The sequence below is a fragment of the Myodes glareolus genome, chromosome 12 (assembly GCF_982192425.1).
Source record: "Myodes glareolus chromosome 12, mMyoGla1.1, whole genome shotgun sequence".
In the NCBI taxonomy this organism is placed as follows: Eukaryota; Metazoa; Chordata; class Mammalia; order Rodentia; family Cricetidae; genus Myodes; species Myodes glareolus.
Window position 1 is genome coordinate 35,931,577 of NC_142037.1, and position 27,819 is coordinate 35,959,395.

The 27,819-nt window shown below is 54.6% G+C and overlaps 3 protein-coding genes across 4 annotated transcripts; all 3 read left to right on the top strand.

Moving 5' to 3' along the window:
- Positions 1–147: 147 nt before the first annotated feature.
- On the top strand, positions 148–3,854 carry Reep4 (receptor accessory protein 4). 2 transcript variants are annotated; one of them, XM_085698700.2, is made up of 8 exons: positions 148–647; positions 1,389–1,461; positions 1,857–1,933; positions 2,026–2,146; positions 2,583–2,696; positions 2,871–3,006; positions 3,134–3,172; positions 3,377–3,854. In XM_085698700.2, exons 1-8 carry the CDS (start codon positions 616–618, stop codon positions 3,544–3,546), a joined length of 762 nt encoding a protein of 253 aa, XP_085554826.1. In that variant the 5' UTR covers positions 148–615; the 3' UTR covers positions 3,547–3,854. The 2 variants fall into 2 exon arrangements, with proteins under 2 accessions (XP_085554826.1, XP_048277934.1); XM_048421977.3 differs by having other exon boundaries at positions 152–647; positions 3,134–3,288.
- Positions 3,855–7,375: 3,521 nt separating this feature from the next.
- Hrurf (HR upstream open reading frame) lies at positions 7,376–10,150 on the top strand. Its single transcript, XM_048421930.2, has 2 exons — positions 7,376–7,550; positions 9,702–10,150. The coding sequence occupies exons 1-2, from the start codon at positions 7,376–7,378 to the stop codon at positions 10,148–10,150; spliced, it is 624 nt and encodes a 207-aa protein (XP_048277887.2).
- A 1-nt stretch (position 10,151) lies between these two features.
- Positions 10,152–27,597, top strand: Hr (HR lysine demethylase and nuclear receptor corepressor). Its single transcript, XM_048421929.3, has 19 exons — positions 10,152–10,297; positions 11,523–12,172; positions 12,883–13,669; positions 14,904–15,054; positions 15,154–15,341; positions 16,997–17,161; positions 18,795–18,884; positions 19,031–19,146; positions 20,504–20,585; positions 21,457–21,620; positions 21,738–21,974; positions 22,186–22,351; positions 22,575–22,644; positions 22,894–23,024; positions 23,157–23,276; positions 23,365–23,480; positions 25,475–25,639; positions 26,037–26,165; positions 26,357–27,597. Exons 2-19 carry the CDS (start codon positions 11,561–11,563, stop codon positions 26,417–26,419), a joined length of 3,552 nt encoding a protein of 1,183 aa, XP_048277886.3. The 5' UTR covers positions 10,152–10,297; positions 11,523–11,560; the 3' UTR covers positions 26,420–27,597.
- Positions 27,598–27,819: the final 222 nt, after the last annotated feature.

Below are 27,819 nucleotides of genomic sequence, written 5' to 3' on the forward strand. Positions count from 1 at the left end.
CTGCTGACCTTTCAGATCTGGAACACTATTCGACCTGTGGCCCCAGCTCGGAGATGCGCGTGGTGTCGCCGCTTTAAGGGACCGGCCTTTTGTTTCCATGACCTCGCCCCGCCCCTCTGAAGGCTCCGTTGCGCCTGCGCCTCGAGCTTGAGCACTGGGGTTGGGCAGAACCAGGTTCCGTGCAACTTTCAAGTGAGTTACAAACTCCGCCCCGGACACTGGTGCAGGTGGTCGGCCGCCCCGGGACCCTGGCGGCCCGGGAGAGCGGAGATCGGGACACGCCTTCCCGACTCGGGACTAGTAGCGGCACCCTCAACGGGCGAACTCGCGGTTCTCCGCGACAGGAATCGTTGGACTGAGCCGCCAGAATTCCGCGGCGCGGGGCGGAGGAACGCGTCCGCCCTCCCAGCTCCCAAGTCGGCTTCCTCTTCAAGGCCCTAAGTCCACTGGTTCCGGGTTCTCCAGACTCCTCGCACTGCGGGGTCAGAGTCAGGGCTGGTGGTCTCTGCCTACACCGAGGGACAGGTGTACCGCAGCACCACTCGACTCCTTCTCCAGTTCCTGAGTGAGCGTCCCTCCGGTTGTCTCTTGGGGGCCATCCCAAAGACTGTCAGGATGGTGTCCTGGATGATCTGTCGCCTGGTGGTGTGAGTATGGCCCCTATGAGACCTCCCTCTGATCCCCAGTGTCAGCCTGCCTTTGGGGTGGAAACTGGGAACGTTTGGTAAAGAAGAGAGTTTCCTGAGCTCCGTCCGCCTTTCCCAACACTCGCTTAACGGTCTCGAGGTCTGAAAGAGGGACCTTGGTCACTGAGTGCCTTGTTCCCAACCCTCATCCTTGTACACTGATTGGGACCCTTACACGCGCGCACACTGCAGACAGGTGCAGGCAGGACTCAGGCTTTGCCACCCACAGCCCGGTGAGGCAGCGGTAGACTCAGCAGTGGGCGGAGTACCCAGGTGCCTCCTTCCTCTCTGAGCAGCCACATGACCCACCACCCTAGTTTTTGCCCCCCAAATCTACCCCCTCACTTTTGGATATTCCAACACCTGGCTCAGATGTCTTCCTCTGCATCCTGGTGGCCCTGAGCCTGATTGCGTTGGTGGGAGGGGACAGCCTGGTGCCCTCACCCACCTTGTTGTGTGTTCTCTGGCTATCCTGTACCCATGGGCCACCAGTGCAGGCCTGAGCAGGCTTGGGATGTTTGTAAACAGCCGGGTGGGGAGGCAGCCTCCAGGGCACTGACTCAGGCACCTTGGGTTGTGCAAGCCAAGCGGGAAAAACAGGGCAGGCACTGCCACCTCGCACCCAAGTTGGGGGAATCAGCCACCTGGCGGGGAGAGGGTGGGGCATGGTGCCCCTCACACTTCCTATGGCTGCTGTTCCAGGCTCATATTTGGGATGCTGTATCCTGCATATGCTTCCTACAAGGCTGTGAAGAGCAAGAACATTCGAGAATATGTGAGTGCAAAGGGTTGGCGGGAAAGCTTAACTAATGCGGTTACCTTTGAGGAGTAGTCAGGAAGGCAGGTGGTAGGACTTGGTGATATGGAAGGCCTGAATGGGCCTCTCAAACTCCAGGGGCTTGATGGTGTGGCAGATCTTGGATAGAGCAGTCAAGTGAGCGTGGAAGGAGGGCCAGCCATTAGCAGGCCCATGGAGGATCTTGTGGGTGAAGAAGCCTGCTGGGGTGCGCACTGAGAAAGGCGGTTTCTCAGAGGCTCCCATCTGAGCAGACGTGGGGAAATGCAGCAATGCCGTGGGACTGGCTCTCAGGAATCTCTGGGTTGGGCAGCCGGGGGCGGGCGTTGGCACCTCAGGCTCCCAAGCTGAGCTCTGTGCACTCTGACCCACAGGTCCGGTGGATGATGTACTGGATCGTCTTTGCGATCTTTATGGCAGCAGAGACCTTCACGGACGTCTTCATTTCCTGGTCTGGCACAAGGATTGGCAGGACATGGGTTAGGAAGGCCTACCCACCACCTGGCACCTGGCTCACACACACTCCTCCCCTTGCTCCCACAGGTTCCCTTTTTACTATGAGATCAAGATGGCCTTTGTCCTGTGGCTGCTCTCGCCTTACACCAAGGGGGCCAGCCTACTTTACCGAAAGTTTGTCCATCCGTCCCTATCCCGCCATGAGAAGGTACCCGAGGGGGAGAGAGAGGAAGAACACTGAAGGTTGTGTCAGGGAGAGGGTGTGTCAGAGAGAGCCCTGTATCTCAGGTTCAGGGAGCCGGAGATGCCTGGGTCTAATTTCCTGCCCACTTCAGATTTGCTGTGGGACTGCGAAAGGGGTTGACTCTCCTCGTCTACCTGGGTGATACACATGAATGGACTTTAGGGGTGTGACGTGCCAGCAGGAAGTTGATGTGGGCATGGAAAAATGGAAGGGACACTCATTGAGGTGTGGAGTGGGTGTATGAATGGGGAACCCCGCTCTTAGTTTTTGTTCTGAGCCTCTGTCTGACTCCTGGGTCCTAGGTAGGAGTGAGCTAGGGACAGTGACAACCAGTGACTTCTCGGGGCCCGCAGAGAAGTGGCTCCTTTGTTGATCTGAGCTCTCCACTCTGGGTCTGCAGGAGATTGATGCGTGCATTGTGCAGGCAAAGGAGCGCAGCTACGAGACCATGCTGAGTTTCGGGAAGCGGGGCCTCAACATTGCTGCCTCGGCTGCTGTGCAGGCTGCTACCAAGGTGCTCTGGGCCCCGGTGCTTGCAGTCTCAGCCCCACTCCCCGTAGCTATGTGCCAGTTCAGTTCTGAATCTTGCGCCCCAGTGATGAGCTGAAGACCAGCTTCCCCGCTAAAGCCCTTCCCCCGTAGCCCTCTTCTGCCATTAACACAGTGCCTCCCGTCCCTCACCTCCTAGAGTCAGGGCGCTCTAGCTGGAAGGCTGCGGAGCTTCTCCATGCAAGACCTCCGCTCTATCCCTGACACCGCTGCCCCCACCTACCAAGATCCCCTCTACCTGGAAGACCAGGTACCCCGACGCAGACCCCCGATTGGTAAGTGGAAAAGGAACCCACGGCTGACCTGGGAAGGTCTGCCTCTCTGAGGGCTAGAGGGAAGCAGGGAGGGGCTCCAGGCTTGCAGGAACGTTCAGCTTTGCCCTCCCTGGCCTCTTTTCCACAGGGTACCGGGCGGGCGGCCTGCAAGATAGTGACACAGAGGGTGAGTGTTGGTCAGACAATGAGGTAGCCCCCCAGCCACCTGTCCGGCCCCGAGAGAAACCTCTGAGCCGCAGCCAGAGCCTTCGGGTGGTCAGGAGGAAGCCATTGGTGCGAGAGGTCAGTGCGTTGGAAGGACAGGGTGACGGATGGCAGCTGAGCTACCATGCCCACACCACTCATGGTATGTTGGCTTTCTCTCCCCAAGGGAACCTCTCGCTCCGTGAAGGTCAGAACCCGGAAAAAGACGATGCCCTCAGACATGGACAGCTAGATTCTGCAGAGTCTGTCCATCTTACCTCTCCAGCCAGCAGGGGACCTTTTGCTGCTACACCAGCTGCCTGGGCTCCGCCCTTTCTGACTTCTGCAGCTGCCTAAGGGGCACATGGTGTGGTTCCCGGCATGGGGATGCACCTACAGTATACCAAAGCAGGCCAGACCCAGGGGCCTATTTATTGCCTTCCTCAACCTTTTCCCTATCCAGACATGGGACCAGAGCCCCACTAGTCCCTAGAGATGAAATCAAAAGTCCAACCAGTTGTGTTCATTCCTTCTTGTCCTTCAAAGTACTTGACAGCCTTTCCCAAGGCCTGGTGTGCGTGTGTCCTACCTGTGTGACTTGTGTCGGTGAGTGAGGTCAGGCTTGTGAATGTTTTTATAAATAAACACCTATGGTGTCTGCCTTCCCTGGTTGTCTCTTCGCTCCTCACATTTCATACTGTAACTAGCAGCACCCTGCAGGCTCCGGCAAAAGGGTGGGAAGACTGCCGGAAGATCTCTGTGCCGAAAAGGGGAGGCGACCAACTGTCACAACAGCAAGTGTCCTGATTGAGCTCCTCGGGACCCCTGTGGAGTCAGGCTGGAGCCAGGAGTGATGGCACAAGCCTTTGATCCCAACATTGTTCTGGTGGGGGGGGGCAGGAGGATTTTTGTGAGTTCAAGTTCAGCATGGTCAACATAACAAGTTCCAGGACTAGGGGGACCGTGTCTCAAAAACAAACAAAACAAAACCAAAAGTCAGATTCTCACAGGGCGGTGGTGGCACATGCCTTTAATCCCAGCACTCGGGAGGCAGAGGCAGGATCTCTGTGAGTTCAAGGCCAGCCTGGTGTACAGAGCGAGTTCCAGGATAGGCTTCAAAGCAACACAAAGAACCCCTGTCTCAAAAAAACAAAAAAGAATCAGACTCTTGAAGAGGACTCAGAGTAAGGAGTCAGTACTGGCTCTCACAGGAAGAGGAAGGGATGGAGAGGGTGTGGAAACCGCACAGAGCAAACCTGAGGAGGCAGGCTAGGTCTTCAGTGAACTGGAGGGTCTCAGTTCTGTAAACCTTCCTGTGAACTTCAGGTATAATCAGGGTGAATTTGCTGGTGAAGCCACGAGAGGGCAGCAGCTGCCTGGGGCCAAGCTGCCCCCACCTTCCAGGTCAAGGTGGGCGGAGCTCGGAAACTAGCCAAAGCCTCGCCCTGCTGGGGCCTGGCTGAAGATGGGGCAGGCCAAAGGAATGATGCCGAGCTCAACAGGGCCAATGATAGCCATTCTCTGCTGCTAGTTGCTGCTCTGTGGCCTGCTCCATCCACGGAGACCCAGGCTTTTGCCCTGAACTGACTCTAATCCATTTTCTCTGATGCCTGGGTCATCTGCCCCTGATGTTGGAGTGACATAGCGCCCCGGGGTGCTCCTTTCCCGCACCTCATCTGCCCTTCTTTCCCTCTCTAGGCTAAAGAGGTGGCAGAGAGTGCTGGACGGAGGGCAGATATGAGCTGCTAAATTGGAGTTGCCTGTGAGGATTAACTCTTGGTGTGGGGATTATCTGGGTTTTATTGGAGGGAAGGCACTTAATCTGTGTGGCTGATTTAGCCTCTCTGGGATTGGGATTCAGTGGCTTCCTCTATGACATTCCCTCTCATTGTGATGCTGATTTACCACCTCATTAATTCACTCAAAAGATGTATCACTAGATACTATAGGAGTGAGAAGACAAGGAAGTAGGCACTATTATTATAATCCCCATTTCCCAAATAGGCACATAAAGGGCAAATGATTTGCCCAAGGTGGCCTAACTAGTAAGTGGCAGGATTGGGCTTTGGACCAGGCAGTCTGGCTCCAGAGTTGATGTACTTAATCACCGTTCAGTCAATGAGCTGTTCCTTGCCTGGGAGGCAGGGAGAAGGAGCCTGGCATGTATGGAATATTTGTTACATGCCTGACCTTGTGCTGGGCATTTCACAGAGATGGTTTCTTTGGATTCTCTCAAACGGGCGCATGGCCATTTTCCGAGCGAAAGAGCTTTCTCCTCTCCAACGGTACTGCCTGGGAGGTGGGCAAAAGAACTGAGGCCAGTGTCTGCAGGCTCTGCAAAGCCCATGCCAGTATGCCATGGTTTCTGCCCTTTCTTCCCCACCCCGCCTGGTCCTGTTCAGCTTTATACTCCTACCCCAGCTCAGATACCTAAGCCCGCTGCAGGCGTGCCTCTGCCTTGCCTTCTCACCTGCTGTTCTTATGATCGGATAGGATCGTTGTTCGTGGAGGCATTCTGTCTTCATCTTGAGTACGTCACATGTTTTTATCCCTCCTCAGTCGTGACTTCAGAACCAGCCTTATTTTACTGTTGTATCTCAGCCCAGAACAAGTGGCTGAGGTATTTTTATAACTGTGGGATCTGGTAGTAGTTGTCTGACTTCTGAGCTCAAGCGTCACCCCTTCCTCTGGGAAGCCTCTCGAACTTCCCAGCACAGAATTAGAAGTCATGGAGTCATTTGTCATCGTGTTCATATCTCCAAGACTGGCTCCTAGCCTCAGCCCAAGGCCCGACACCTCAGAGGCCTGAAGGAAGGCTGCTACTGAAGCAACACATACATCAATGTCTTAACCCTCTTCGGGGTGGGAGGGAACTTGTGCTTTGGTGTCTGTGCCCTGTGTCACCTCAGTTCCACCACACAGCTCTCAAACCACCAGAGTCTCTAGTGATGAATGGCTGGCTGAAATCTACAGCTACCAAGGCATCCTGAGGCCACACAGGAAGAAATGAGTAGATGTCTAAGTGTAGATATTTCTGGGCAAGCGTAAATGTGAGCCCACGACTTGGGGCACTGAGTATCACCTGGACATCCCTCAGAGCCGCTCCGCCTCTCTGAGAGCCACCCAGGCACACACCCTCCCCAGCACTATCCACCTCAACAGGGCCCCTGGTCCACCACTGATCCTCTGGCCTGGCCTCTAAAGAAGGGTGGGGGTTAAGCCATGTTCTTGCCTTCCAAGGGTCACCAACTTGATACCAGGGTGCCTGGTCTCAGGTAGGATCAAGGCCGGAAAGGACCTGACCCCATGAAGGCCAGTCCCTAGAGCATACTTTCTGTGGTCCTTGGTCCCCTTCCTTTCCTCAGGCTCCCCCCTCCCCCGTTCCCCATCCTGGCCTGTTACCTGCTTCTCTCTCATCTTCCTTTCTCCCTCCGCCTCACCTCTTGCCATCCTTTTAGCCTTCTGCCTCTGGCTCCATCACTGTCCCTCTGACCTGTGACCTGTGACCTTTCATTATCCAAGTCACTTTCCCCTTCTCTGTCTTCTAGGTCACAACACGCAGGAACCCAAGGCGGTAGTTTTAGCTGCCACTCTCAGTACGCTAAGCCTCTAGATCTCACATAACCCCTAGCCCAGACTGAGTTAGGGGTCCTGGCAGACACTGTCCTCCACTAAGAGGGGATTCAGGGGGTAACTGCTTAGGTCCTCACCCCCATTTTTCATCCAGCATCTGGGATTGGGCCGCACTAACAGGTGATCTTCATTGCAGAAGGCTAGTGCCTAGGGCTGGGTGATCCTGGGGGCAGAGCTGACATTGCTGGGTACACAAGTCCGGAGCTCAGCCTGGAACACAGTGGAAGCTAGATGGCAGTGGGGGAGGGCTAGAGAGGAGGGCTCCAGAAGAGGAATTAGGTCAATGATGTGGGTGGGTGGGCCAGAGGAGAGGATAGCAACTACCACGGAGCTTCCTCCTGGCTCCAGCAGCATCTCCACACTTCCCTTCCCTGTCCCCTCCCCCTGGTCCTGGGAGATTTCGCCGGTATTAAACCCCCTCCTTGTCCCCCACCTCAGGCATGGCCACAGGGGTGGGGGTGGGATGGGGGGGAGGCCAGCCTCAGCTGTCTGAAGGATGGAGGGGCTGGGGAAGCAGGGCTAGGTGCCCAGACGGCCGCGTGTGTGGGAGGGGATGTCCTCAGATGCCCTCCACCCGGCAGTCCCCGCTCTGACGTGTGTGCCCCCCCTCTCCCCGCCCGGATTAGTGGCAGCTTGGCCTGACTCTCCGGGGCTCCTTCCCCCGCCCTGCCTGCTGCCCACCCCTGGGCAGGGGGCTACTCTGCCTGAGGGGCACTGTGCTTGCCCAGGTAAGGGGCTCTGGGGTGGAGAAAGGGCAGCTGGCTGTGAGAGAGGCTATGCCTATCAGCCCGAGTGTGTGTGTCAGCATGTGTGTCAGTGCGTGGAGGGGTCGTGGCGGGCTAGGGCTGGACCCACGTGAGTCTGGGGGTGCTAGTCAGCTTGCTAGGTCCACGGTCTGGTTTTGTGACCACTGAGTGGGTGGCGTTCCCCCCGTGTTTGTGTCTTTTATGTGTGTCCTCAGCTCTGCTCCATCCTCAGGCACAGCACAGTCAGCTACAAGGACTCTGGCCTGTGGCATAGGCTCTAATGCAAAGACAGGGAGTGTGGTGGGGTACGGGTGATACTTCTCCCCACCTCTATCTCCAGTTACCCCTAAACATTCCAAAAGACAGCCCTGAGAGCTCTGGTCTAGTCCAGGCAATATAATCTGACAGGCAGATATGGCAGCTGGAGGTGTAGGGGTGGGTATCTATTCAGTTGCCCTGAGACAGTCCCGATTACCTTAGGGGAAGACAGCCACAGGCCCTTGGGATTCAGGACAACCCAAGCTTCTACTCTGGCCTCTTCCAGGCCTCAAGCCACAGGACTTTCCCCAAAACAACGACTCTCCCACAGGCCTCCGTTAAGGTAGGCCAGAGGGCTTAGACTGGGACCACAGGCACGTCCCAGCCCACCACCTTGCCCAGGAACCAGGTTGGGAGCTAGAGGCCAGGCTGGAGCCTTGGGCTCCAGTCCCTTTTAGACCCTTCTCATTCATCTCCCATAACACGCTAGGGTCAGGCCACCCCAAAAAAAGTGAATAAGAAAAGGGGTATGAAAAACTCAGTCAAGTAAACAATTCTTGCCAGCCTGCCTGACCAGAGTTGGCCTTTGTGAAGGTGAGGGGCTAAAAAGACCTATGTCAACAAGAACCAAATCTGTTCAGTTCGGCTGTTCGGACCTCCTCTCCCAAGTACCCATCCTGTCCTCAACAGCTGCTGAAAAGCTCCTTGCCTTCACTCTTGTCCCTTGAGAGAAAGAAAGACCTTGGGTTCTTCATGGTACCCCTCCCCCTTCAGAGATGGTGGTGTAACTTAGGGCCCGGTTGTGGCCACCAAAATTTATCCCTTCTGCAAAGATGGGGAAGTAGGTGATATTGCTTCTGTTTCGGACTGGGACTGGGCTCAGAGAGGCAGGGGAGTAGAGGGACAGGAGGTGGGTGCCTTTAGGGAAGGGAAGCACCCGTTGGGCGTGTGGGTTTCTGTGTGTGTCTGTCTGAATCTGTCTGTTTGTGTGTGCTCTGGAACCACCCCCGCAGAAGAGCAGGGATGCTTCCTCGGGTGGAGGGTGCCCTGTTTGCCCATTTCCTCTCCTACTCGCTGTTCCCTCCCAGGAGCCACTCCCATGGGCTCCTCTCCAGGCTGGGCCTGGGAGCACCAGGAACATTGAGGATGGGGCAGCCCAGCAGGCAACCCCGACTGGAGCTTCAGATGGTTGTGTGCTTCTGGCCCCATCATCTCTCTAGACACTTGGTAGAAATCAAGGCCCTTAGACCAAGGAATAGACCAGACAGACGGCAGGCCCTCCCAGATTCCAAAGCTTGGTGTAACCTTGTGCCCTGAGAGGGATGCTAGGAAGAGGGGCTTGGGCAGGTGAAGAGGAAGAATGAGGTAGGGAAGACACCAACCACTGGGGTGTGCCCAGAGCTGAAAAGGACAAGGAGAGAGTGGTCCAGCAGGCACGGGCCTGCTGGCGTGGGTCGCAGCACCCATCACTGACCCGTGAGAACCCGACTGCCCCTGCCAGCTCTGGCACTGACCCCTCCCTGCCGCCCCGCCCTAGCACCCCGGGGGGCACCCCGCCTCACAGTGGCCTGGTCCGGCCCCTCCCGCCCTTTGCTCCAGTTCCCGGGCTTGGCACCTATAGTGGGGGTGCTGCCCGCCTGCCAGGCTCCGGGCCGGGCCCACGGGAGGGTGGGGCGGCTGGGAAGCTGGCACACTGCCCCAGGGGAGCCTCTCTCGGCAGGCGCCCGGGTGCCGCGGGGGGGAGGGGGGAACAAAGGGCTCATTCTCCCCGTGCGCAGCCGGTGGCATCGCCGGGGCGTTGGCGGAAGCCCCCGGGGCTCAGAAGGGGGCAGGCCCAGGCGGGGCCGCCGAATCACGGGCTCCTGTTTCCCGCAGGGTGCTGGAGGAGGAAACCGGCGGAGCAGCTTCCCCACTCTCAGTTGCGCGTCTGGCGATGGCGATCAGAGGTCCTGCTGCGCTCTCCGCTGCGCTCTCCCTCCATTAGCCGCGCTGCGCGGTGCTGCGCCCTCGCTGGTGCCTCGCTCCTGGCTCACGGGATCGGCCCCCCACTTCCAGGCACGACCCCCTTCCCCGGCCCCTCGGCCTTTCCCCCCACTCAGCCATCTCCGACCCGGGGCGCGCGTTCCCCCCGGCCCGGTTCCTTCTCTCCCTCCGGGGACACCCGCTCCCTAGCCCCGGTTCGACCCTCCCCAAAGCGCAGCACGGAGTCTCGGCGTCCCATGGCGCAACCCACAGCCTTGGCCCAGAAGCTGGTGCGGCCCATCCGTGCCGTGTGCCGCATCCTGCAAATCCCGGAGTCCGACCCCTCCAACCTGCGGCCCTAGAGCGCCCCCGACGCCCGGGGGAAAAGAGAGCGCGAGCGCGCTGAGCAGAAAGAGGGAGAACGCCCCGAAGCCGGCCCATGGGGAGCGAGTGCCCAGCTCCGGCCAGCACGACCGCCGCCCACACCGCGCCCGGCCTGTGAAGCCCAGGTAAGCGTCGAGAGGGGGCGCCTTCTGGGGTACTTGAATGGGGAAATTATGAGCCCATCCCAAGGTGCAGGCGGGAGTGAAGTGCCGGTGCCACTCTGGGCTGGACCTCACTTCTTAACATCAAAAAGTTAGGATGCCCAACTAAGGGGGCTGGACCGCACACGGGCTACAGCTCCAAAAATTTCTGGAGCCTCCACCATGGCTCCCGTATATCCATCCTTCTTGGGGCTTTCTCGGGCCGGCCAAGGGGACTGCTCCTGGAGAGTGCAGCCGATCTGGTGCCACCTGTCATCCTGGTCCCTCGCATGCGTGTTCAATTTTCCCTCGCTTGCGTATCTCTGGGGCCCAGCCTGCTTTCCCCGCCTCCTTCCCTCCCCCCTCCGGGCTGCAGTTAGCTGCGGTGCCCTGCATTATAGTTGGGTTTGGTCAGCTCGACCCACCCTAGTCTGAAACCGTCTCACATGCTAGTTTACTCTTCCTCTTGGAAGCCGAAATCCTAGCCCCCAGCAGTTGTCCTGGTCCTCTGTTGGAGATGCCAAGAAACTAGAGCCCACGAAGGGGCAGAGTCAGGCAGCCCAGGTGTAGGGAGAGACACCAGCCAGCAGCCCTGGCTAGCTGCCCTGCCCAGTGACTCCAGCCTGCCAGGCCTGAACATCCTCGTCTTGCAAGCCTGGTGGAGCTGGAGATGGGGGGTGGGAAAACAGCACCCCCAAAAACACAGACTGAAGTTTAGAAAGAGCTTTCTGTGCCCCAAAGTCCACTTTTACGCACGGGTACACTGAAGCCCAGAGGAGAAAATGATCCGCTGAACGTCCACATAGCAGGTGACGGGGTCGGAGCCAGGATTCAGCCTCACTGGCCTCCACTTGAGTCCTACTAAGCTAACCTTTTGCGGTCATACTTCCTGTCCATTTCCAAGACTTGTAACCAGATTCCTAGCTCCATAGGGTAGAACCATTCACCATTCACCCCAGAAGTGACAACCTTCTGTTGAATTTGTACCCCCAAATTCAGATAGCGGTCAGAACTTAGGAAAAGGTCTCAATTTCCTGCCATGAAGCAAAATCCTTTGGCCACATGTGGAAGGCTGCACTGTACCCTGCTGTGCTGTGGCCTGGCACTTGCTTTACTGGTTTGAGCCACTTTGATATTCCCAGGGTGGTGCCCATGGTAAGGTACGTGGGGCATGTGCCTAAAGAGTTCGTGCTTTGTCCTTATACTTCAGGATCCCCCCTGGGAGAGCCCCATGAGGGCAGGAGAGTGATGGAGAGTATGCCCAGCTTCCTGAAGGACTCCCCAGCCTGGGAGAAGACAGCCCCTGAGAACGGCATTGTGGGACAGGAGCCCGGTACCCCACCACAGGATGGCTTGCGCCATGGGGCACTGTGTCTAGGAGAACCTGCTCCCTTCTGGAGGGGTGTCCTGAGCACTCCGGACTCCTGGCTCCCTCCTGGCTTCCCCCGAGGCCCCAAGGACACGCTCTCACTGGTGGAGGGCGAGGGTCCTCGGAATGGGGAAAGGAAGGCCAGCTGGCTGGGCAGCAAGGAAGGACTGCTCTGGAAGGAAGCGATGCTGGCCCATCCACTGGCGTTCTGTGGACCAGCGTGCCCACCTCGCTATGGCCCCCTGGTACCTGAGCATAGTGGTAGCCACCCCAAGAGTGACCCTGTGGCCTTCCGGCCCTTGCACTGCCCTTTCTTGCTGGAGACCAAGATTCTAGAGAGAGCTCCTTTCTGGGTTCCCACCTGCTTGCCGCCCTACCTAATGTCCAGCCTGCCCCCAGAGCGTCCGTATGACTGGCCTTTGGCCTCTCACCCCTGGGTGTACTCTGGGGGTCAGCCAAAAGTACCCTCTGCCTTCAACCTAGGCAGCAAGGTGAGTGATGGACTGGAATGGGTGCATGGAGTTCAGTTGTCCCTAGCTGTGAAGACAAACCCAAACACTGGGCAGCTCCAGTTCCTTGGCCCGTCCCTGCCCTGCCCTTGGGCCTCCATAGCCATTGACTCACCCATAGTTCACCCAGGATCAGGCTGCAGAAACTGCCCATGGAATGCATGCCCTTATCCCTAGGGCAAAGAGTGGGTAAGATGTGCAGTCCTCATGGCCTGTTTCTGGGACTTCTTCCTGACAGGCTAGCCCGCATGCCTAGAATGAGTCTTTTAAATGTTTGGAGGTCAAAGATGGGCATCTTAGTGCATGTCTATGAGGAAGAAAGATTGTGAGTTCCAGGCTAGTCTGGACTACAGAGAAAGATCCTGTCTCCAAAACCAGAACAAACAAAAGCCCATGTGGATCAAAACATAATTCTCTAGTAGATCCTGATGTCCTTTTGCCATGCCAAGCATTTACCCTTCAGCCTCTGAATACTGGAGGAATCTAAGAAAACTCGGGGGAAGATCAAAGGGGAACTCAGGGTGGTAGGGAGCCACGTGGGGGAGGTGCCACTTACCTATCAGTCCGTAAGTTCTCCATTACCTCCCCATAGCTGTAGTTTATCTTTAGTAATGGCTGCTGCCAGTCCTTCTTGTCCTATCCAATGCTGAGGACCTACATTAGCATTAACTTAACCCTTTTGCCTTTTTCAGGGCTTTTACCACAAGGATCCGAACATCCTCAGGCCAGCAAAGGAGCCCTTGGCAGCCTCAGAGCCTGGGTTGTTGGGCTTGGCCCCTGGTGGGCATCTCCAGCGAGCCTGTGAGGCAGAAGGTCCCTCACGTCACCAGAGGGATGGGGAGACAGGCATTGGCAGGCAGCAGAACCTTTGCCCACTTTTCTTGGGGTACCCAGATAGTATTCCTCGAACCCCCTGGCCCTCTTGTCCTCCAGGCCTAGTTCACACTCTTGGCAACATTTGGTCTGGTCCAGGGAGCAATAGCCTTGGGTGTCAGCTGGAACCACCAGTCACACCAAGATGCCCATCTCCTGGAGCTCCCACTCCTCTGGGGGACTGTTGCTCATCCCACCTACCTGCCAGAGAAGGGGATCTTGGCCCTTGTAGGAAATGCCAGGATAGCCCAGAGGGAGGTACCAGTGGGCCAGGTGAATCTAGTGAAGAAAGGAACAAGGCTGACTCCAGGGCCTATCCCCCAAGCCATCACACCAAGCTCAAAAAGACCTGGCTCACACGCCACTCAGAGCAGTTTGAGTGCCCAGGTGGCTGTCCAGGGAAAGAAGAGAGTCCAGCTACTAGGATCCGGGCACTCAAGAGGGCAGGCAGTCCAGAAGTTCAGGGAGCAGCAAGGGGCCCAGCTCCCAAACGCCCATCCCACCCTTTCCCAGGCACTGGGAGGCAGGGGGCCAGGGCTTGGCAGGAGGTACCAGATACATCCTCAGGAAGCAAGGCGGAGGCTGAGCAACAAGAGGAGCAGAGAGGTAAGAGGGTGACCGGCTGCAGGGGTCCTGCTGAAGAAGGGGCTACAGGGCTGGGCCTTTGCAAGGGACTAGAGTTCATAAGCCTTTGTGATGGGTCTTACTAAGATGGCAGGGTGCCTTCCTGAACCTCTTAGTTCCTAGTGTTGGCCACCACAGCTTTCTAGCCGGTGGTTTCCATCCCTGCCTCTTGGTGAGTTGTTGTTGGCAATTCTATGGCATGGTCTGGAGCAAGGATTCCAAAACAAGATCTGCTTCCTGATATGCCAATCAGTACCTGTGACCTGAAGAAAGTTACTTCCGCCTGAAAGCCTTAGTTCCTTCATCCATAGTGGGAGTAAAGACGGTCCCCACCTTATCAAGCCCACAGAAAGGATTAAATGGCTCATCAGGACACTGAAGATCTCATGGCATCTAGTCAACAAATGCCTCATCAATGCTGTGGTTATTCGTGCCACAAATCCTAGTTTGGGCATTACCTCTCCTGAAGGACCACTGTCAGCCTCTCTTGGCCAGCTGCTCATGGAGACTCAGTTTGGACTTTCCAGCATGACAACCTTCTGGGTACATCATGGACTCCTGCTGCACTGTGTCCTTCACAGAAGGTTCCAGCAATCCTTGAGCCAGATTGGTTTCTGCAGGCTCACCTCATTTACAGCCTCCAGGACTACTGGACTCAGAGAATTGTCTCTGTGGCCTGACCCTAAGGCCCCTGCACCTGGTGTGGGTCTGTCTGCACCCTCGCAGGCCTCAGTCTGGACTGGGATGTTGTTGGCCCCTCTGCCGTCTTGGGTTACAGCACCTGTGTTCTGTGTTGAAACTCTGGCCTTCTCATTTTCCGGTGCCCTCCATCTGCTCATTCGTCTGCATTGGAATCGTCTTCTCAGGGTGTCTCATGGCCACTGAGCCTTTAGGCAACCTATCCAGAGTCTATACTGACTGGATTCTGCACGTGTACCAGGACCATGGCTCAGGCTGCCCAAAGCTTTGACTTGAACATGCCCAGCAACCTCTCAGCCTCCATTCCTGCCAGGGCTATCTCCAGCTACTGTTCGGCCCTGTGTGTATGAAACTTATACCTGCCTGGTTCTCTTTCGGGTTCTGAATTAGTCCTCACAGATCTGGGGAGCAGGGGCTGACCTGGCTGCATGTGGGCAGGGTGGGTACTAATTCAGGGCTTTGGCTAGCACAAGCCTCAGAAACCAGACTCCCTAAAGCAGCTGTATTGTCCCCTCAGGACCCCAAGATGGCAGGATTAGCCTCCAGGAATCGAGGCTTCAGGATACATCTTGCCAGGCTCACTTAGCAGGTATCACTCAGTGCCAAAGCTGTGCCCAGGTAGCTGGAGAGGCAGGAGTTCTGACCAGCCACTCCCAGAAATCACAGAGGTGAGTGCTGCTCCTGTCTCTCACATCCAGGGACACTCCGCTCTCACTCCCCCCGCAGGGACTCCACCCCCAAGCCCTTTCCCCCCATCTCCCCTCCAGGCTGCCTCTGGAAGAGAAGCAGTTGGAGGAGGAGGGCTCCTCTGCCAGCTCCGAGGATGGAGGAGGGTCAGACCCAGAAGCTCCCCTCAACAAGGGCCTGGCCAAGCACCTGCTGAGTGGTTTGGGTGACCGACTCTGTCGTCTGCTGCGGAGGGAGCGGGAGGCCCTTGCCTGGGCACAGCGTGAAGGTGAGCTGACCTCCCTTGTGGGCCTGCTCCTGCATGTCCCTCCCAACCCATGTTTACCAGAGCTTCAGGGTTCCCAGGCCTACTCAGGAGAGCGCCATCCTTCTTTATCCTTATTCCTAACTTGGACTCTTAGTCAACTCTGAGGTTTCTGGGCCTGGGTGGGGAGCCTCCTGAGAAGTCTGGAAACTTGGTTCAGTCCAGTTCTCTGACAACAATGGGCTTGTAGGGAAACAGCCAGTATAAGTGTCTTAAGAGCCTGGAAGGTGATGGTGCTCCAGAGAGGTGAAGGGCAGGGCAAGCCTCCAGAGGGATGAGGCTCATGGGCCTAGAGAGCTGATGGGGTTCAGGCTGAGGGTAGAGACTCAGCATTCAGCTGGGTCCTCAGATGCAGGGCACCCCTCTGTAGCTTTTCTAGCAATAGTATGATCTTTGTAAACCACAGCCCTGGACCCACAAGTTACTCCTTGCTTGGAGATCTCCAGTGTCCCCATCTTACTCCAGAGAGGGCAGCCCCTAGTTTGTTCAGTCATAGGCCAGCTCCTCTAGGATCCTGCCACTCCCAACCTGGATTCCTGACATTCATGCCACCCATCCTTCCCTTCCCGGATCACCAAGCTTGTCTGTCCCCTGGGGCCTTGGCACTAGCTCTTCCCTCAATCTGGAATGCCCTGATCATCCCTTCCAACCTGGTGGATAAGGACTTACTCACCCTTTGGGGCCACTTGTGAAGTTCCCCTGCCACGTCACCCCCATCTTTCCATGGTCTTTTCAGCCAGGAGCCCTGTAGTCATCACTGCCTGTGGGTTGTCTCTCCCTGAGTGGGATGTGAACTCTGGGAGGGCAAGACCTATTCCTGAGAAACTCTGACCTATTCCTGAGAAAGTCTCCTGGGCCCATTTGGGACGCCTTGAATGCGCGCTCTCTGGGGCCTTTTCCACCTATCAAGTCCGAACCTTGGCTCTTAAAAAAAAAAAAATCCATTCCTTTGGGTAAGGGTAGGCATGGCTTCTCAAGGTTTCTTCTTTTAATCCACACAGTCCCCTAGAGGAAAGACCACCTGAGTAGTTGCTATGCCTTTCCATTTCTGATAGCAGTGGGGCTGCGGCGGGGTGGATGGAAAAATGTGCTGTTGTGGATTAGTAATACAGGCACATTGGGGGAAATCCCTGGGGCAAGACTGGAGGTGGGGCTGGCCTGGGAAGCTAAGGCCACGACTGTCCTGGGAGTGTGCTGGAGAGAATGTCTACTGCCAGACAAGTGTGTTGAGTAAAGTATGAGGAATGGTCACAGAGCCCAGCTCCCTTCTTCTAGTGGCTTCGGTAGGAATTGCATGGTGCTTCTCTTGTGTTACTTCCTGTATGCCAGGGCCACAGCTCAGTCTTCCTAATGCTGAGACCCTGTGATGCGGTTCTTCACGTTGTGGGGACCCCTAACCATACACTTATTTTGGTTGCTACATCATAACTGTGGTTTTGCTACTGTTATGAATCGTAATGTAAATATCTGATATGCACATGGTCTCAGATGACCCCTGTGAAAGGGTTGTTTGGCCACCAGAGAGGTGACAGACACACAGGTTGACACACACGGCTGTATGTGGTCGTCCCAAGAGGACAGTGTACTTGAGCCCTCTGACCCTGTTCTGTGGTCAACAGGCCAGGGGCCAGCCATGACAGAGGACAGCCCAGGCAATCCACACTGCTGCAGCCGTTGCAACCATGGGCTCTTCAACACCCACTGGAGATGTCCCCGCTGCAGCCACCGGCTGTGTGTAGCCTGTGGTCGCATAGCCGGAGCTGGGAAAACCAAGGAGAAAGCAGGTGAGGAAAAACAGGTTGGATTTTTTAGATTTATTTTATACGTATGAGTGTTTTGTCTGCATGTGTGTATCTGCTGCCTGTGGAGGTCAGAAGATGGGGGGTCAGAGTCCCTGAAACCAGAGTTACAGACAGTTGTGAAGAGCCACGTATGTGATAGGATCTGGACCTGGGCCAAGTGCTCCTAACCACTGAACATCCTCCCTTTTATATTTTTATTTTTTGAGACAGGATTTCTCTGTGTAACAGCCCTGGCTGTCTTGGAACTTGCTTTATAGAACAGGCTGGCCTCGAACTCACAGAGATCCACCTGCCTCTGCCTCCCAAGTGCTGGGATTAAAGGCATGCGCCACCACTGCCTACCCTCCAGCTCCTTTCTTCTTCTTTTTTCTTTTTTTTTTCTCTCTCTTTTTTTTCTGTTTTGTTTTCTTTTGTTTTTTCGAGACAGGGTTTCTCTGTAGCTTTGGAGCCTGTCCTGGAACTAGCTCTTGTAGACCAGACTGGTCTCAAACTCACAAAGATCCACCTGCCTCTGCCTCCCAAGTGCTGGGATTAAAGGCGTGTGCCACCACCGCCCAGCTCTTACCAATTCTTTAAAGAAGTCGAGTACCTGGGCACCGGGAGGGATGAAGTCAGTCAGTTCTGACCAAGCAAACAGGAGGACCTAAGTTCAGATCCTGAATTCAGTCTGAGCATGGTGGCCTAGCACTGGGTGATCGGAGGAAGGCAGATAGATTCCCGGAGCTCATTGGCCAGCCAGACTGGATGAATTAATGAACTCCAGGTACAGTAAGGCATCTAGCCTCAAAGGATAAGGCGGACACATACGTGCATGCATGTGTATGCACGCACACACATGCGCATGCACACAGAAGTCAGGCACCTACTCGATACAACTCACTTGGATCAGCTGCCGCGTTAGCACAGTGACATGGGTGTGATTATTTTCATTTTCCACATAAGAATGACTCAGAGAGGATCAATGACCTGTCTGAGGTCCCAGAGTAAGTCAGTGTTATAGCCAGGATTTTAGACTCGGGTCTTCTGATTTAGTTCTAGCCTTTCAGTTTTCACTCCGTTGGCTCAACTTGACCACCTCCGGTCTTGGAGTTTCCCAATGCTCCGGTAGACATGGTGAAAAGAGTTTTAGAACCAGATACATTATTATATAACCATTCTGTGATCTTCGATTAAAGATATTTATTTATTTATTTATTGACCTATTTATTTATTTGTGTGTGTGTGATGCACACACACATACACACATGTGCCACAGCATGTGTGTGACAGTCAGAGGACATCTTTTGAGAATCTGTTCTCTCCTTCCACCACGTGGAAGTCTTGGGACTCAAACTCAGGTCCTTAGACTTGGCTGCACGTGCCTCTACCTGCTGAGCCATCTCACAGGCCCCCACCTTAGGATCCTGCAAAGCAGCCCAGCATAGGCATTCCAAAACCTCTGCATTCCAAAAGCAAACAATCCTATGTTGCTCCATATGCCCAAGCTTCCCAGCAAGCACTTGTGTGGCTTGCTGAACTCCTGATTTAAATATCATGTACTTGGCCTTCTTCCTTGACCTTAACCTGTGGTTACCTTGCTTTCTGGACCTGCAGCTCCTCTCTTCCTACCCCACAGGCTCTCGGGAGCAGCACACACAGGAGTGTGCCCAGGAGGCTGGGCATGCTGCCTGTTCCCTGATTCTGACCCAGTTTGTCTCCAGCCAGGGTGAGCCATTGTGGAGGGGTGGGGCATGCAGTGGGTGGGTCCCCAGGGAGATAGTCATCCTGTCTGTTGTTCCTGACCCTGGTGACATGGCCTCCTGGTTGGTGAGACCAGGCCGCTCCATCTCTATCCTTCTTCTACACACTCAGCGCTGGCAGAACTGAGCACTGTGATGCACCAAGTCTGGGCCAAGTTTGACATCCGGGGGCACTGCTTCTGCCAAGTTGATGCCCGTGTGTGGGCCCCAGGGGATGGGGGTCAGCAGGTAAGAGACAGGGCATGGACCAAGGGCCAACCGCCAGTTGGTGGGTCGCAATACTGAGCAGTGTACATGTACCTGCCTGACCTTGGGGTGGGGAGTTACCTTCCTCTGTTGGTGGGGATGAAGAAGGACATAGAAGCTGGTGTAATAAACTATTTCCTACCTTTCGAGGAAGCAGGATCCTGACGCTGACTTCAGCCTGCATCTTTTCCCTCCATCCCCTACTGCAAGTCTTCTCCCTGCTTCCTAGAGTCCCGCCTCACCTGGTTTGCCTTCTCGGTCAGCCCTTGTTACTTTACCTTACCATCACCACCCTAGTCGTGCGTGCTTTCAGGTTCAGTGTCAGCCTACTCGGGGCAGCCACTTTATGTGCACTGAGAAAAAAAATCTTTTTGAACTTCCTGATTCTGTGATAAAAGTTACTCACTTGAGAAAGAGTTAATTATGGTCATTTATGCTTTTAACATTTATTTGTTTGTTTGTTTATTTATTTATTTATCCAGGGGGCGGGGGCACAGTGCATGCCAAGCACACATGGAGGTCAGAGGACAAACTGTGAGAGCTGGCTCTCTCCTTTCTCCTGTGCGAATTCTGGTGTTTGAACTCAGGCTTGGCAGGTGCCCTGCCCTGCTGAGCCATCTTGCTGACCCTATAGAAGTATTTTATGAACTGGGCACAATTGTGCGTGTCTTAGGGGTAGAAGCAGAAGAAATAGGAGCGTGAGACTAGCCTAGCTAACACAGGGAGACTGTCTCGTAAAAACCAAGAGTTGAATGTAGCCAGGTGCCAGAGGGCTTCCCTGGCATGCTTAAGGCCCTGGGTTCCATCCTGAGCATGGAAAAACAAAAGGTACATTTTGTGCTGTGCAGAGTTTATTTTTTGAAAGGTAAGGTCTTTCATCCCAGGTTAGCTGAGCTTTGCCTTGACCGCCAGAGTACAAAGATTACAGATGTATGCCATTACACCTGGCTGAGGAGTACATTTTATATGCCAGACACTGCCATATATCCATCATATAAAAGTCGGAAAATATAAATAAGTATAAGGAAATAATGCTGACTTCTTAAGTTGCCATTACTATTTTGACTTTTCCCAGTTATTTGTCTTTGTATTTATTGGTGCCTGTTTTAACACACTTTTTAGACCATAACCTATGGAAAAGTACATCCCAGTTTTCTTTTCTCTATTAGCGCTACATACTATAACATTTCTATTAGCGCTACACACTGTAACATGTAGCTGCAGACAACTTTAGGACTTGTAAGAATGCACTGTTAATTCTTGAACATTGAATTCAGTTGTGTCTGCCAGTTTTAAAACCTCTGTTTGGGTTTGGGGTGGTGGTTGATGGGTTCAACAGAAAGAACCAACAGAGAAAACTCCCCCAGCTCCACAACCTTCCTGCAATGGAGATTCCAATAGGACCAAGGACATCAAGGAGGGTGAGTGGCTGGGTCCGCATACCCCTTGGGTGAGGAGTGTAGGAGGGTAGTGGGGGAAAGAAAAGTCTCCAGAAGAAACTTGGCAATACTTTTGCAATCGGCTCCCCTCCCCGTGATCAAGAATCTCCATCTCTCACAGACTCCTTCAGCAAGACCTCCTATTACTTATTTACGCACTGGTTTATTTATTGTGTGTGTGTGATGATGTCGAGTGTCCTGATCTGTCGCTTTCTCTCTCACTCCCTTGAGACAGGGTCTCTCTCTGAACCTGAAGCTAGGTTGGTGGCCAACAAGCCTCAGCAGTTCTCCCCTGTCTCTGAGCCAACCCCTCTCTCACCCAAGAACTGCGGAGGCAGGCAGGACCACACCCATTTTTGTTTTTTGTTTGTTTTGCCATGGGTGTTGGGGAGTTGAACTTAGATTCTTTTTTTAAAAAAATATTTATTTATTTTATGTATATGAGTGACCTGTCTTCAGGCACACTAGAAGAAGGAATCAGATCCCATTACAGACGGTTGTGAGCCGCCACGTGTTTTCTGGGAACTGAACTCAGGATCTCTGGAAGAACAGCCCCTGCTCTTAACCTCTGGGCCATCTCTCCAGCCCTTGAACAGAGATTCTTACGCTTACACACAAATGCTGTGTGCTTACCTGCTGCGCTGTCTCCCAGGCCAAGACTTCCATTCTATACCACTCTCTTAGAGGCTCTGTAACTTCTTTTAGGAAGGCAGTGGTGGGATGATACCCAGACAGAACCGAGTAAAGTTGGGGTGCTACTGAGGAGAGAGCAGGCTTGGCCAGGGGGTGAGAGGAATCTTTTTGAAGACTAAAGGCCAAACAGAAAGTCGCTCACCATTTTCTTCTTCCACAGAGACCCCAGACTCCACTGAGACCCCAGCAGAGGACCGTGCTAGCCGATCACCCCTTCCTTGTCCCTCTCTCTGTGAACTGCTGGCATCTACGGCTGTCAAACTCTGCCTGGGGCATGAGCGGATTCACATGGCCTTTGCCCCCGTCACCCCAGCTCTGCCCAGTGTGAGCCAGGGCTCAGAGGGAGGTCTGAGAGCCTGAGGACCAGAGGCTGGGTGGCCATCCCTATGTGACTGAATAGGTCCTGAGCCTTCCTGCCCCTCCATCCCTACCTCCCCACAGGATGACCGCATCACCAACATCCTGGACAGCATTATTGCGCAGGTAGTAGAACGGAAGATCCAAGAGAAAGCCCTAGGGCCGGGCCTTCGAGCAGGACCAGGCTTACGCAAGGGCCTGAGTCTGCCCCTGTCACCGGTCCGAACCCGGCTGTCTCCTCCTGGGGCTTTGCTGTGGCTGCAGGAGCCCAGGCCTCGGCATGGCTTTCACCTCTTCCAGGAACACTGGCGGCAGGGCCAGGTAAGCTGGCCTGCCTCTCCCTTCCCAGTGCTATGGCCTCACCTGCTTCGCAGGGTCCTGGTTCTCGGGCTCAGGGTGTCCTGGTGTTCAGAGGGAGCAGCAAGGTTGGTCTTGCCCCAGCCCTTTCCCCACGGTTCTGGTGCTGTCACAACACACCCCGGCCCGATTGCCCCCAACAATCTCGTGTGTACTTCTTTTTTCTTCCCTGCAGCCCGTGTTAGTGTCGGGCATCCAGAAGACACTGAGAGGTAGTCTGTGGGGAATGGAAGCTCTTGGGACACTCGGTGGCCAGGTGCAGACACTGACTGCCCTCGGGCCTCCCCAGCCCACAAGCCTGGACAGCACAGCATTCTGGGAGGGGTTTTCTCACCCTGAGAGTAAGTATTCCTGATATGGGATGGAGGGAGCTGGGAGCATGTCCTGGGGGGGGGGGGTCAGGTATCAAGAGAGCCCTATAGTGGTTCTGGAGGCAGGCAGCTGGGAGCTGGGTTAGATAGTGGTGGAAACTGAATTTAGGTATGGAAGCCATGGGGACAGGAAGGAGTCTCTGGGCCAAAAGTTTCCACCTTGGGTGCCTGACATATATCTCTCTTCTCTTAGCACGTCCAAAGTTAGACGAGGGCTCTGTCCTCCTGTTACACCGAACCCTGGGGGACAAGGACGCTAGCAGGTATGTCCAGTACCAAAGACTAGCCCTGTCTCCTTACCTAACCCCACCCTTCATGTCCAGGCCCTCTGAATGGAAGTCTAGCGAGAGCAGGGGATGGAGGGACTCTCTTTGAGGGGGAGTGATAGAAATTCCTGGAGGGATGGATTTTGCCCTCTGAATGTTATCCTAGCCATGGGAAGGTATTATGGGTCTCAGGTATCTAAATTGGACTTACTATACATGATTCCCCCTCCCGACTCCTATCCCCAGGGTGGAGAACCTTGCTTCCAGCCTTCCTCTCCCAGAGTACTGTGCACACCAAGGGAAACTCAACCTAGCTTCCTACCTCCCCCTGGGCCTCACCCTGCATCCACTGGAGCCCCAGCTCTGGGCAGCCTATGGTGAGTGCCCTTCCACTCCTTACCTCTGCCTTATCTAACGTCTTAGGGCACGTGAGAACCAGTGCCCAGGTTTGGAGGCTGAGAAATGTCTCTCATTTAATTCCCAACTCTCCTCACTCTGCCTCCACACAGGTGTGAGCCCACACCGTGGACACCTGGGGACCAAGAACCTATGTGTAGAGGTGTCTGACCTAATCAGTATCCTGGTACACGCCGAGGCACAGCTGCCTGCCTGGCACCGAGCACAGAAAGGCAAGTGTTTGGGCTGGAGACCCCAGCGAGTCAAACTGTCCGCTGTAATGTGTGCCTCTGCCGACCCTGGGCTTTCTTTCTCCTACAGATTTCCTCTCAGGCCTGGAAGGGGAGGGAGTCTGGTCTCCAGGTAGCCAGACCAGCACCGTGTGGCACGTGTTCCGGGCCCAGGATGCCCAGCGCATCCGTCGCTTTCTCCAGATGGTGAGGAGGGAAGGGGTCCCAGGGCCTCCCCCTTGTCCCTGCATAACTGATAGGTTCGCGCCCATCTCCTGTGATCTCGCCAGCTTACCCTAGTCCTGAAGGGGAGTTAGGGAGCCAGGCACAGAGAGAGCAGGCCGGAAGTCTGATTTTCTGGTGGGGCCAAGAGAAAGGAGAGGATCTAGCAGGGGAGTCAGAATCTCATGGGGGAGATGAGACAATAACTGTAGAATGGGCTTTACTTTAAGGGCCTTGGGCCATTGTTTTGATTAATGGGTATTCTTCTTTTCCTCACTCCTGAGCTAGGCAGGGACAGCTACTTTCCCATTTTATGGGTGAGAAAACTGAGACTTAGTGGTAACCCTGGGGTCTGAACTTATATTTATTCCAACTCTAGGTTACTACCCTGTCTTCCTCCTGGGAGCAGGAAGTTCCTCTCCCCTACCTGGGCTCCAGGGCTAAGAGACTGGCAAGCGGCTTCTCCCTTTCCTATAGTTCATACTGAGACCTCTAAGGGAAGCACTAGTCATGAAGAGGGCTGAGGGAGGAAGGTGGGCACACATGTCTACCAGGGTAGGTACCTGGTGGTTGAGGTAGGGAGAGAAAAGGGCAGAAAACTCCAGAACAGGGGCGGTGGGAGGCCAGGGTTAATAAGGATATAGCAGGTAGGATATGGTAGTTCTGAGACAGAGGATCATGAGTTTGAGACCAGTCTAATCTATATAATGAAATCCTGTCTCAAAATTAATGAGCCAGGCATGGTGGTATATGTCTATAATTCCAATACTTGAGAGGTCCATGAGGTTAGTCTGAAGCCAGCCTGGGCTACATGAGACCCCTGACTGAAACTTCCCCTGACTAACCACCGGCAAAAACAATAATACTTAGTAAAATAAGTGAATGATTAAGGTGGACCTGGTGGTTTTGAAGTCTAGCTGAGTCCCAAGTGCCACCCTGCTAAGATAAACACAGACATGCAGGGGTCGATTGGTGTTGTCCACCATGCGCTGTCCACAGGCGCACACACATCTGCAGATGCACACCCAGATGTTGTGACACACAGAGGGGAGCTGACAAGAACACCATCATGAACAGATGACTTTGTCTGCTCTGGGTGTGGCTGGCGCTTGCCAGTCCCGTATGGTCCGGTGGGGTGACTCATGGGGAGGTCTGAGGGGCACTTTCTCATCGGGTAGTCTGTTACTACCATAGCCCCAGGATGGACTTGAGTCTTTGGAACCAAGGAACCTTGGCATCCCCCGGGGATTCCTCTAGGGGATGTGGTTCACAAGCCTCGCAACCCCATCCAACCCCTGCCATCACCTTCTCAATCCAGGGACAACGGCTGAGGTCCTAGCTGGAGAGGGTGGGTTTAGCCGGTGGCCAGTTGGAGCATGATGCCGGTGCTCACTTCTGCAAGTGTTCTCTGGGCACCTCTTCCGGCCTCCGCTTGTTTTTGCCTGCCCACGGAGCTCTGACTCCGCCTGGGCTGTGCCTGCTGCGGGGGCCTCAGCCTGTCCACCCACTGCAAGTCGGGACTTCTGTGTGGCCCTGCCTTTCCTGGATCCTAGACCATCTCCCCGGGGAAGCTACAGTTTCTCCAGAATTTGGTTTCTAATGCAGGCTGTTTACAAAAACTTAAGAATTCCTTGTCGATACAGTTATGAATGAGGCTTGCACAGGACATCTTCCTGGGTTTCGGAGAAAGGGGACCACTGAGAGAACGGGTGGTCAGGCCAGAGTCACAAAGGCTATGAAAGACACATCCCAGGAAAAGCAGGGATTGAGTGTCTTAAGCTCCTTCCAGCCTAACCTGGACCTACCCCATCCTTTACTACCAACCGCACTCTCTCCTACCTCTTTCGTCTTGTGCTTGCCCTTTATGACAGCTTCAGCAATCCTATTGCTCTTGGTCCCCCAGAGAAACCACACCCCTTCCTCTCTTGAATCCCTGCCTTCATTCCCGTGGGTATTCACATCCATTCCTCTTCTTTAAGGTGTGCCCAGCTGGAGCAGGGACCTTGGAACCCGGGGCCCCAGGCAGCTGCTACTTGGATGCAGGGCTGCGTCGTCGTCTGAGAGAGGAGTGGGGTGTGAGCTGCTGGACTCTGCTGCAAGCCCCCGGAGAGGCGGTGCTTGTGCCTGCTGGGGCACCCCATCAGGTGCTTCCCTGGTGCTACTACACCCTGGTGGGTGGGACTTAGCAGAAGATTAGAAGTAGCGAGAGCACCATACCAGAGTCATGATCACACAGCATTCTCTACCTGACGGAAAGCTAGGCAACACAGGAAGCCAAGGAGATGGCAAAGCTGAGGATCTTGAAAGCCATGTTGGAACTCTTTCCAAAGATCTGATCTAAGCCAACTCACTTGGTACTCCAGCATCCCTCAGGTCTTATTCTGGCCAAGCCATTGGGGAGATGCCTTGTCCTGTAACCATGGTTACTGCTTCCTGAAAGTTGGGTGGTGAAAGGTGAAGTAGACTTCTGTGATCCGAGGAATAGGGGGAGTATGGCTTGAGCCTCAGTTTACCCTCTTGGCCTTGTCCCCCATGGTACAGGTGCAAGGCCTGGTGAGCACAATCAGCGTCACCCAGCATTTTCTGTCTCCTGAGACCTCTGCCCTCTCTGCTCAGCTCTGCCACCAGGGAACCAGCCTGCCCCCTGATCACCGTATGCTTTATGCCCAGGTGAGTGTGCCGCTGTCCTGGTCTCCCCGAGGCACAGCCTCGGTAAGCAGGACAGATCTATCTGAACTGATAGGGCTGCCAGCCTCTCAGTGTCAGATAAAGGTGTCCTTGAGTGCAGGGAGTGGAACAGGAGGGTAGGAGCTGGAATACGATTGAAAATTCTGTGTCATTTTCTTCTTCTTTTTTTCTAGATGGATCGGGCTGTGTTCCAAGCAGTGAAGGTGGCTGTGGGGACATTACAGGAAGCTAAATAGGGGATACTGGTACCTGGAGGGGTGGTGGGCAGGTCGCTGAGTGCTCAGCCTATGCATAATGTCAACAAGGAATGGTATGGGGGAACTTAGAGGGTGTGGTTCACTCCACCGATATCACTTTAGTCATAAACAGGGAACCTTGTTCCTCACCTTGGCCCTGGCCCTAAAGGGATCAGCTGTAGTGCCATTGAGTGTGCACCTGCGCCGCCGTGGCCTGCCTCTCCTTGGTATTAGGTTCATACGGGGGGTAAATGACTCCTTCCAACCCCTGACTCCACCCCAGGGGATGAACACCCTTCCTTGGGAGAAGCTCGGGAATTATTTCGGCTTAATCAACACTTCCTTCTGTTGCCTCGTCCTGTGTTGTCCCTGGGCCCCCAGCTATGCTAGAGCTTGCCTTCATCCACATGAAGCTCCTGGACAGCCCTTCTGACTCTAGGTCTGCTAGAAGGGGAGCCACAGAACAAGAGCTGTGGAGCTGGTAAGGAGATGGCCTCCTTTAATGGCCCAGGCTGGCTGGAGGCAATGACATGGGCAGGGCCACTGTGGCCCTGCTTCTACCTCTCGGCTTCCCAGTCTGTATTAAAAATCCATCGTTTGGTGACTGCTACCCAGTGTAGACTGACCTGACTCTGCCGGCCACAAGGGCTGGGGAGAGAAGGCAAAGCCAGAAATCTGCTCTGGAGCAGAGGCCAGTGGACAGAGTGAATAGGGACAGGGGACCTAGTGATAGAGACCTCAAATACCACTGCCAGATCTTTGGGAGGTCTGGACCCCTGGAGCTCTCTGGGGACTGATGATGTTCCTGACTGACACCCGGAAAGTCAGAGTTCTAGGGTACAGCACTGAGAAGGCCTCCCTGGATGGCATCAGCCTGTGGAGAATTCATAATCCCCCTGCCTCTGTCCCACCTGTCCTGTGTGCTCTGACCTGGAGAGACAGGAGAGCCCTTGCTCAGCCCAACTACTATTGATGTCCAGGTCCCCCTGAGACAGAGCTTCACTGCCTCAGACAGCTGACCCCCAACCCCATGGCCCTTTTGGTAACGCTTTGCTCTCTACCTCTTTCCCTTGTGTATCTCAACCGCACAAATGCGCCAGCTCTTGTTATACTTAACTGTTCCTGCTGTGGTTTGGGGATTTTTTTTAATTAAATAAACATTTTTATTATAAATATAACATCTGTTCGGAGAATTTAGAAAACAACAAGTTACCCACAATCCTCTCTTGCCTGACCCAAGCGATGCTAGATTTTGCTGTATTTCCTTCTAGCATTTTCTTCAGGGAATCTTGCTTTCTTTCTTTTAAAGCTGTGCTATAGCTGGGTATGATGGAACACACCCGTAAATCCAATACTAGGGGAGACGGAGATGCAAGAGGATCAGAAGTTCAAGGCCAGCC

Coding starts and splice junctions, on each gene's coding strand:
- Reep4 (XM_048421977.3), top strand. CDS start 616: ATGGTGTCCTGGATGATCTGTCGCCTGGTGGT. Junction 1,934..2,025: donor ACGGACGTCTTCATTTCCTG/GTCTGGCACAAG, acceptor TTGCTCCCACAG/GTTCCCTTTTTACTATGAGA. Junction 3,289..3,376: donor GGAAGCCATTGGTGCGAGAG/GTCAGTGCGTTG, acceptor TCTCTCCCCAAG/GGAACCTCTCGCTCCGTGAA.
- Hrurf (XM_048421930.2), top strand. CDS start 7,376: ATGTCCTCAGATGCCCTCCACCCGGCAGTCCCCGCTCTGACGTGTGTG. Junction 7,551..9,701: donor GGGGCACTGTGCTTGCCCAG/GTAAGGGGCTCT, acceptor TGTTTCCCGCAG/GGTGCTGGAGGAGGAAACCG.
- Hr (XM_048421929.3), top strand. CDS start 11,561: ATGGAGAGTATGCCCAGCTTCCTGAAGGACTCCCCAGCCTGGGAGAAG. Junction 17,162..18,794: donor GAAAACCAAGGAGAAAGCAG/GTGAGGAAAAAC, acceptor CCTACCCCACAG/GCTCTCGGGAGCAGCACACA. Junction 22,352..22,574: donor GGGGTTTTCTCACCCTGAGA/GTAAGTATTCCT, acceptor CTCTTCTCTTAG/CACGTCCAAAGTTAGACGAG.